This window comes from Mercenaria mercenaria, chromosome 19, assembly GCF_021730395.1.
Source record: "Mercenaria mercenaria strain notata chromosome 19, MADL_Memer_1, whole genome shotgun sequence".
NCBI classification, from domain to species: Eukaryota; Metazoa; Mollusca; class Bivalvia; order Venerida; family Veneridae; genus Mercenaria; species Mercenaria mercenaria.
This window is the reverse complement of record NC_069379.1, coordinates 20,084,082-20,094,223: the sequence shown is the minus strand read 5'-3', so window position 1 is coordinate 20,094,223 and position 10,142 is coordinate 20,084,082. Positions and strand designations below refer to the sequence as shown.

The 10,142-nt window shown below is 33.6% G+C and overlaps 1 protein-coding gene across 1 annotated transcript in view; it reads right to left on the bottom strand.

Annotated features, from left to right (window-relative positions):
* Positions 1-483: 483 nt before the first annotated feature.
* LOC128550984 (uncharacterized) overlaps positions 484-10,142 on the bottom strand; it is a 33,287-nt gene continuing 23,628 nt past the window's right edge. The window contains exons 9-15 of the mRNA XM_053531210.1: positions 9,846-9,896; positions 9,211-9,657; positions 8,240-8,461; positions 7,631-7,741; positions 4,354-4,937; positions 1,773-1,931; positions 484-585 (exon numbers count right to left, since the gene is read on the bottom strand). Of these exons, the coding sequence (XP_053387185.1) occupies positions 484-585; positions 1,773-1,931; positions 4,354-4,937; positions 7,631-7,741; positions 8,240-8,461; positions 9,211-9,657; positions 9,846-9,896 (1,676 nt within the window). The remainder of the gene's footprint in view (positions 586-1,772; positions 1,932-4,353; positions 4,938-7,630; positions 7,742-8,239; positions 8,462-9,210; positions 9,658-9,845; positions 9,897-10,142) is intronic.

The following is a 10,142-nucleotide window of genomic DNA, read 5'->3' as shown; positions in this document are numbered from 1 at the left end:
CCACATTTTGGTAAGTGAATGAAGTCAGCGACCTTCATCATTCGGTTACAGAAGCCCCAATGAATAATGAATGAATACAAAGAAACATTGTGGAGCGACACAAAATTATAGTAAGGGCAAAAAAAAAAAAAATTATTTGCTCACATTTCGCATGACTGTCTATCCAGTATGTAAAAACAATTATCTTTGATCATGTACAAATTTCGCAGCCAAATAAAATCATCAAATAATATTGTGAATTATTTTTAGTTGCTTTTCTTTGTACCAAACCTTTTTTTTTTAGTATCAATGGAAATAAAATGACTCCTTGCAAATCCATTACATTTGATTGACCTACCCGAACAAAGCGACACCCCGAGAGCTGTGGATTGTATTACCGCCGTTTCTGCCCGTGTACTGTTGAATGTTGTCAAAAACATCAGTGAACAGTATCCCGATTGAGTTACGAACCCACTATGAAGAACCATTCCCATACAACAAGAATCAAAACAAAGTGTCATGCCATGTCCTGTAAATGTGTCGTTTATTTGAGTAATCCCATATAGCTTGCACTGGTCTTTTTTCTTCCTTTTCAAAACAAATTCCCTAGACAAAAAAAAACAAAGATAAATATCCAACAGAGAAAGCCACGTTCCAAACACGATCTTCCAAAACGTTACACAGCACGCGGACGCGCACACGCCCAAACATACACACACACAAAATATGGACACACAAAGTAAACACACGATGAAAAAACAATTATATATAGAAACACATAGTTCGATCAATTCGTAAGAAAATGCAAAATACTTCAGAAATGGGAAAAGCACCAAATTTGGCAAACATATTTTTCAAAGCATAAAAAACATTTTTTTTCATGGAACCCATCTGATATCCGATATGGTGGCCATTTTTAAAAAAATGGACGCCAAAACTCAATATCTACTATACGAAATTCTAATGAAAGGTCATTATATGTACAATCGTCCACAAAATGCACTAAAATCTAAATGTATATGATAAAACAAATCTTGAATTTAAATCAAAAGCACAGAATGACAATTAAATTGTTTCTGTTTCCATGGTAACGGCTAAACTTTAGCCTTTTATACTCAATTTAATATTATCATAGCAGAAACTTGTGTTTTCGTTCATATGTTAAAGATTTTTTGGGGTTTTTTTTGTTTTACTGTAATTTTTGTAATTTGTAATTTTTACTTATATCCCCTCCACAACAGCATATTGAAAATTGTTGTTAATGCCAACCAGTGTTAAGCCGGAAGGGGGTTATTGTCCTGGTATGCCTGTAATCTGTCAGCCGTGCGAAATGAGATACTGCGGGAACTTTAAAGGTACATCAGAATTTTTCATGAAACTTGTTACATGGGTAGATGAAAATATAGAGCATGCCAACGTTATTTGAATTAATGCTTTGGCAGCAAATGTTGTTGCTATGGCAACAAAAAGTCTAAGAATATGAAAAAAATATCATCCTGCGATATCTTCGAAACTAAGAGATTGTTTCTTGAAAACTTGTACATATACAGAAGAAAAATGAGGACATGCTTGTTCTTTTATTGTCTCCGTTGTTCATCTATCATCCAAACTGATGTTCCTTTTCTTCCAAATTTGTGAAAATTTTCAAAACTTCCAAAATCTTTCAAAGACTTCTCATGAAGCGTTTTTAATAGATGGGAGGTTTTTTGAGAATAGAGCTTTAATAGATAACATATTACTTGTAAAACATCCCTCGTATATCACAAATATATTGAAAAAAATCCAATAAATACCTGTAATAGTTTATGAACGGCTTGTTTCGATCCATTACAGTTGATTAGACATTTTTCATCTTGAAGGACTGTTATGAATGTATCTAAATAATAGCCTAACGTCAGGTCATCAAGTTCGAGTTTTGAACTATGCAGAATTGCATTACGGATGACTCTCGCCTGGAAGAGTAAAGACATAAAACTCGAAAGGTTTAGATAAAATTCAAACAGAAACAATTTATTTAAACAAGGCAATGACATAATTCTATTTCCTAAAAAAGGTGCAGATACAACCTCTACATGTATGTTCGTATATTATAACAAGAGCTCCGGCAAGCGGGGCTATTTACGATGAAAGGGATTTATCAGGGGAGGACGGAAGCAAAATTTAGAAGAAAAGCAAAATGGTGGGAGGTGTGTTTGTTTGTGCGTATGTAGTGACAGGATACTAAAGCGCAAGAGACGTATTCAGTGTTTTAAGGAGGAAATCAATACCTTGAATGGTTAATAAGTTATGCTCTAGAAACTAAATATGACGGAGTGTTTTAACTTTTCAGTTCAATCTGTGACATTGACCTTAGACCTATAGAAAGATAATGGTCTCTGCACATTGCTTAATCATTACCTACCTACATGCAAATTTTGAAGTCAGTACCTTGAGTGGTTAAAGTGTTATGCTCCTGACACGAAATATAAAGGACAGTTATTATCTTTAAGCTCTATTTGTGACCTTGACCTTTAACCTACAGAGCTTGTTTAATCTCTCTGCTTATTGTGTTGTCTCCATTTACGTTTACGCCCAGTTTACTCCAATAGTTATGAAGTCATGCTCTGGTCACGAATTATAACGAACGGACAGACTAACGCTCAACCGCATATTACGTCCCATGTTTCCTAAATGGGCGTATAAGAACAAAGGTATCGTAGACACCCGATATACTTCAATAAAATGCAGACAAAAGCTCGGTCTGCCTAATAAAGAAATAAAATGATGGCAGAGATATGTGTGTTTAAACAGAGAGAAAATCGGTTAGCTAAAAGAAAGTGATTGCAGAAACTCGCCATGTTGAAATAAAGTGCATATAGACACTATGTATGCTTTAAAAAGTGGTGGCAGAAACGCAATATGTTCAAATAAAGTGCAGACAGAAAATAAAACAAGAGGGTCATGATGACCCTGGATCGCTCACCTGAATAATATGAGCTACATGTTTCAAATGCCAAACTGATGATTTTTAGGAATTTTTTGGAAAATTTTCCGATGTACAATCAAGTAACCCCTGGGACGGGGCCAATTTTACCCCGGGGTCATAATTTGAACAAATTGTGTACAGGTCCACTAGGCATTGCTACATGTCAAATATCTAAGCTCTAAGCCTTGTGGTCTATTTTTAGAAAATTCTGAAGATTTTTCCATGTACAATCAAGTAACCCAATTGGGCGGGGTCAATTTTGATCCCGGTGGTCATGATTTGAACAACTTTTGTAGAAGTCTACTAGGCAATGCTACATGTCAAATATCTTAGATCTTTTTTTTACAAACAATTGAATACTTTCCTATGTAAAATCAAGTGACCCATGGGGGGGGGGGGTCAGTTTTGACCCCAGGGGTCATAATTTGAACAAATTTTGTAGAGATCCACTAGACAACGCTACATGTCAAATATCTAAGCTCTAGGTCTTCCGGTTTATTTTTTAAAAATGTTTTGAAGATTTTCCAATAGATATCTATGTAAAATTAAAATTGGCGCTGATTATTAGACTATATTAGACTATATCATATAAATCAAGTGACCCCTTTGGCGGGGTTAATTTTGACCATGGGGTTATAATTTGAACAACTTTAGTAGAGGTCTACCAGGCAATGCTACATATCAAATATCTAAGCTCTCTCTGTGGCATCTGGTTTTTGAAAAGAAGAATATTTAAGATTTCCCTATGTAAAATCAAGTGATCCCCGGGGTGGAGTCAATTTTAATCCTGGGGTCATGATTTGAAACAAACTTGATAGAGATCAACTAGGCAATGCTTCATACCAAATATCTATGCTCTATGGCTTCTGGTTTTTGAGAAGAAGATTTTTAAAAAACTTCCTTTCGGTTGCCATGACAACCAGAGTTCATTTCTGTGAAGTTTGGATGAAATTGGCCTAGTGGTTTAGGAGAAGATGTCATTTAAAGTAAAAGTTTACGGACGACGGACGACGTACGCCGGACGCCGGAGGGTGAGTGATCAGAATAGCTCACCCTGAGCCTTTGGCTCAGATGAGCTACAAATGCAAACTTTTGAAATGCTGATAAAAATGCAGATAAAATATAAACACTAATATTAAGTCTTTGAAACATGCAATCACATCATAACCGATGATGCTTTGATTGAAATTCTTCAACCTCGAGAGAAAAATCAAAAAACAAAACAAAAAAAAAACCCAGATGATACGCAGTTCAAAAATTGGGACCATCACAAACAAGAAACATGTTCTCCGAAATTACGTCAATTATTGCATTTGATGAAAATTTAAGTTAATAGAAAATTATCAAATAAATACATTATAGACGATGACAGATTAAGAACTAAAACTAGGTTGAAATATTAATCATACCCTGTTAAAAGGGCACGTTTCTTTTAACATGTCATTGCTCGCCAGCCAGTTGTTCTGTACTGTTAGGTTATTGATAAGAATGCAAAGGAGTCCGCCAGCATCTGTTTTGCTAGCTGATGAACCTGGACCTGTTGTTGTTTGGAAACATTTTCCGAAGCTCCATCCGAGCGGATCTGAACACCAAGTACTTGGATCTGTGTTCTTCCACAGCGGATCTCTCGAGGAATGTTCAAGTACGATTTCATCATAAAATTTACTGCATATTCCATTTGGGCATTTTCTGCGACAGTTTGGTTTACTACCAAAGCAATTATTTGGGAATTTTTCTATGCACGTGCTTCTGTTACAGGCCTTCTTCTTTTTCGCGTGTTCAGGCAAAAGATTTTGAGACGTACATAGATTGCATTGACGCGTTGATCCTGTCGGCAAGCTATTTATTATTTTTTGCAAGGTTTGGTTACGACAATGCTGCACTTTATTTCCCACAAAGTCTTGAAGTCCTTCCTGTAAGTACTCTAAACTCTTTGCACCACGGACCCAGTTTTTATATAAATGATTTTCCAAGTCATCACTTGCCATTATACCTAGGAAATACGAGTAAAACACTGTTTGGTAAATTATATATCACTCAAATAAACATTTCAGATATTTTTCAAATATTACTGTATGAGTAAATCTCATAACTCTTTTCATACCCCTACGTCACCAAAATAACGATTCTGCAGACTGTAGATTACTATATATTTAAAACATTTTTATTTAAAGTTATATAACAGCATAAAATATAGCATAAATACGGAAACGTATATTGACCCCCCCCCCCCCCACCCCGCCGACACACACACCTTTTATATAAAATATATAAGTATGTCATTTTAAATGTGTTATCTATTTTCCTATTGTCTGTTTCACATAATCTTGCAAAAAATGTAATCTATAAACATGATACCATATAATGCAAATTGGTATTTATTTAAAATGATATAAATATTGCGTGTAAAGTTATTGGAAAAAAATACGACTTTTATACTTTGAACATATATTTGGGAATTTCCTTAAAATAGATTATATAATGCAGACAATTTGTATACTATTAAAAGACAAATTTTATCGGAAACTGGACAATTATTTTAGTTTAGAAAATTGGATATAGACTTCAGATTTGAATTTGATTGTCACAATGTGTCCATTGAGGCATCTAAATGACACTCCTACGTTTATTTAAGGCAGTGACTACATTTCAAGTAACCATTTTGGGGGGACCCATTTTCCCTCCAGATTTGTATGTTGAAAAAAATTACACCTTCAATAATTCTCTTTTAGTTAGCTGCTAAAATTATTAAATATAATTATGTAAATCTTACACCAGAAGAAAAACTGTGTAAACATTAATTATAGTTACCAGTATGTTTTGACAGACAGAAATTTACAAAAAAAGAAATCCCCTTTCTTGAAATGACTTGAACATTCCCTCTCAGGGGCAAGAGGGACTAGCCCCGTTACCAAAATTTGAAAAGAGGGACGTGGATATAACTATGACCATGTTTGCAGGTAGGGGCCTGGATCTTTAAACATTTGTGAACTTTCAATAGCTGCTAAATTATTTCAGTCACTTTTAACCTTCACCGTCAACTATTTAATAGCCGATTTGACTGAAGAGTGAGGTCGACGATTATTCCTTATATTTCCTGGCAAAGCCAACTGTGTATTTAGTCTTTCAATAAAAAACCCTTGGAAATCCTAAACAACTTTTGAACAAGCGCTTTTTGACAGTGTAAGCTTTCCTATGCATGTTTAATTAATCAACTGTTTCTTTTCTCTTTTTTCCCGTACTTGGACGTGATGTAAGTTGGGTTTTTTGTACTCCTTTGGGAGTATGAAATCCATCTGTTTCGGACAGCAGTGTGGCTTCATGTTACATATGTCTCATGTTCAAACATGATCCAGCAAAATCCTGCGATTTGTCAGCTTTTGAAGGATCCTTGTAACATTTTATTTATTTTCATCAATGGAATTTTAGATTGAAATCGCGAAGCGGTTAAACCTATTTTTTACAGTATTATAAAGACTTCAAGAATAGCAATAATGACAGTTTTACTGGAAGCAGATGAATCCGCCTTTCTATTGCCGCACTACTTTTATTGATTATTTACGAGTATACCGAACGCTTATCTCTCTACATAATTTCTATGTAAAAGTTCAAGGTCAGATTTAACAATCGTTTCAATATACAAGGTAAAAGAAAATATATAATATTATACACCTTTAGGGATAATATACGTTAATAAACAACACAAACGCTATTTTAACATAGTAAAAAAGGAAAAGGAAAAAAAAAACATTACACGACGAGTAAATGTGTTTGTTTCATATTTGGTGACTTTATGATTCCGGTACATTTTACAGTGCATTTAGCGTTGGAAACTGATACAGCAAAACATTCTATTGATTAAATCGTATAGTGCTAAAATAATATTTAGAGGTCATTATAAATGAACAACACGCAGATACAAGATGTCAATCTTCGCAGAAATACCCAGTGTATATTTAGAAAGCATTTAAAAAATGTATTTTCAGCACGTGAATTGCCTTGTTTGCATACGATTTTTCTCCCGTTAATACATTAGCGACATCAGAAATTGGAAAGACTAGGATTGATTAATCTACCTTTTAGACCGTGTTATTGACGATTTCCGAGGAAAAGTATATCTAAATAATAATTCTATGATCGATTCAATTACGATATACACCATCTTTCAGAACAACTTTCGTCGTGCAAAATTTTGAGCTAGAATTCATGTGTTCAATCTCGGTTCTAAAAAATGAAAACACATCAATTCGAGACTTTCAGTGATACATGCTGACAGTTTAGAGAATATGGGAACATCGTATGACTTTGTAAAGAGAGTTTATTTATGATTATATTATACATAATTATCATTCTTTGACGATGCATCGTCTTTATGAGACGTGTGTCCATACAGTCCATAAACTAATAGCATGACTATTGTGCTTTAGATCTCTTGCGATCAGTTTATGTTAAAGTTATCTGTACTCAAACTTCCTTTATTAAAATTTGTGTTTCCTTTATTGAATATGTTGATACGTGCACGTACGTTCTATACATGTTTTTGCAGTAATTTATTGTTTTATTCTAACATTTTACTTGATCAGATCTAATGGGATGTACAAGGCAGAGCACTTAGAGTTGACTTACCTACTTTAATGGCAAATGAAAAATATATACAATGCATATGTTTAAATCTAAATGTCTTACCAGATTCCGATTCATCAGTACTTTTTTCAGTTTTGTCATCATCAAGAGCGAGGGTAGACATGGCTTTCAATAGATCCGCATAATTATCCATATCATTACGACTGCCCTTATCTATATAGTAATAAAAATAGGTAGTTTTCTTTAAACGGACAATTTGCTGTTTCATATTGAGAAAGGACAATTGTCAGTGTCAGTCAAAGATGAGTTATGCATTTCAAAACAATCTTACTGTCTTAAAAGCACTATCATAATACTCTTTAAAATCTAAACTTCTTATTCTTATCATTTTATATTAAACAATTGAACTGCAGATGGTTATTGAATTATTATTTCAAATATAATTATCAGATGTATTAGTGTTAGACTTTCAAAAAGGTTACGTATCACCACTAATTTTGAAATTGTTTATGCATTCCAACAGCACAGTAATAAAACAACAAGAAGACACTTCTTAAATTTCATTCACCTCGCCCCATAAGTATCACAACTAAAGAAAAATGCATATTTAGAAATTGTTGGATTACCTTGTTGCATGTAGCAAAATACTAGTTAAACCTAGTATGATCTCTTGAATCATTTCAAAAAAAAAACTTATTAAGTAGAGCATACCAATTTCTAATAGTGTTTGTTCGAACTGTTTCACGTTTACAACCGTTGTCACAGTAATTTTATCCCCGATCTTTTTCGTCAGAATGTCTGATATACGTTCCATATGCCTATTAGCACCACCTTTTTGTATCAAATTCCAGATGTTGCTTAGACCTTCAATGTTCTTGCACTTTACTGGTAGTATCACTTTTCTTGTCAGTTCAAGTTTTTCACATTCCTCAACTTCAATCAAGTGAAGAAAACATTATAATACATCTGATATAAAATTTTGAAGTTCATCAAGTATGCACTACGTATCTAAATATAGAGTTAATTACTTAAAAGACCACAGTCTGGAAAGATGAAGAAAGGAGAAGTTTCTTAAAAAACGAGATTCTTAATCCGAAAGATTGATCATGGGAAAATATTTGGAACAAATTAATGGAGACAACTCTGTTTAACTGTAGTTGAAGGGGATAAAATGAATCTGATGTTGTTATATATAGTCAAACCTGTGTTAACCTGTGACTCAATCAAACCGAATCTGCAATTTTCACTGTTTGCATTGTTCTCAGTGCTTCTTTTTAACATTCACAGTGTATTTAACCTGTGCATAAAGGCCACCTCCAAATAAAAAACCACATTTTGGCTCTCCCAAGGGTAGTCTTATAAACAGGTTTGACTGTATATCAAAGAAGAGAGCAAACTTAGGAAACAAAATTGAAGACTGTTGAATGCATGACTGTGCTTAAATTTTGGTATGCAGAAATTATAGAAACTTATTTCTTTATTGCACTAATATACCTTAGATTAGATTACGGTAAACTGACGGTGGTCACCAATTAATTTACTTTCTATAAGCAGGTTACCTTTAGGGATTAAGTCTACAGAAAACATGAGAAAATTTTTTGACATCAGACTCTACGGTTTGCATTAGCAATTTAAACCACTATTATATTTATATGACAAATTTAGAGTTAATGATAGCTTACCTAAATGTTTATACAAATTATGCAGACTTTCATGGGCAATATGAGATGATATTGTGACTGCATGCCCATTCCTCATTTCAAGTGCTCTGCCTATATCATTTAGATGTCGCTGAAGTGATTCGCTGTTTAGAAACTGTATAAGATTCAACAACCCCTTGTAAGACTTAAGTCGAATAGTAAGCCTGATGCTACCCTCTTTTATCTGCAGTATACTCCCATGTTTTAAATATTCTTTGATATATTCTAGAAGTGCTTCTGCAAGTTCTCTGTTTCGAAGATCTTTTACATTTTGCAAAATAGCTTCGATTACGTCTTTGTCTTCGACAATGTTTGCTTCGGTTCCTTTGAGCTTATCTAAGATATCGCTAGCAGTTGCCATTATGGTTTGTTGTGCTTCAGATGTATTTTCAGGCGTATCGCTATCAATAAGCATTACGGTCTCAATGTCTGAAACAGAAATGAATAATATTACAGCTAATTTCTTGTTAGTGTAAACAATTGTTTTACGTTTTAAAATAGAAGTCACTTCAAAACAGTTGTATTTTATTTAATAACTTATTTCAGAAATCCTCGTTCAAAAGATCAATTAAATATGATAATATCATGATAAAGCATTCGCAGATAATGGTATTTACCATGCTGATTCTCTTTTCCTGGACTCTTACCCGTTATTTTTTCCAACATTTCTATAATAGAACAGAATGACATACAAAATTATCAATTCTTCTATCGCATTAAAACAGAATTTTCAATCTGAAAATGAAATGTTTAGTGCCTGAATAAAGCGTATTTTACAGCTGAATATCAAGTACATTTTTTCGTGTAAAGCACTTTAAGCAATATATTTTGTTTCTTACAAGACCTGAATCTTAATAATACCTATCTAATAGGAAAAAGCTCTATTTTTATCGCTTCATACCGAGGTGGACAAA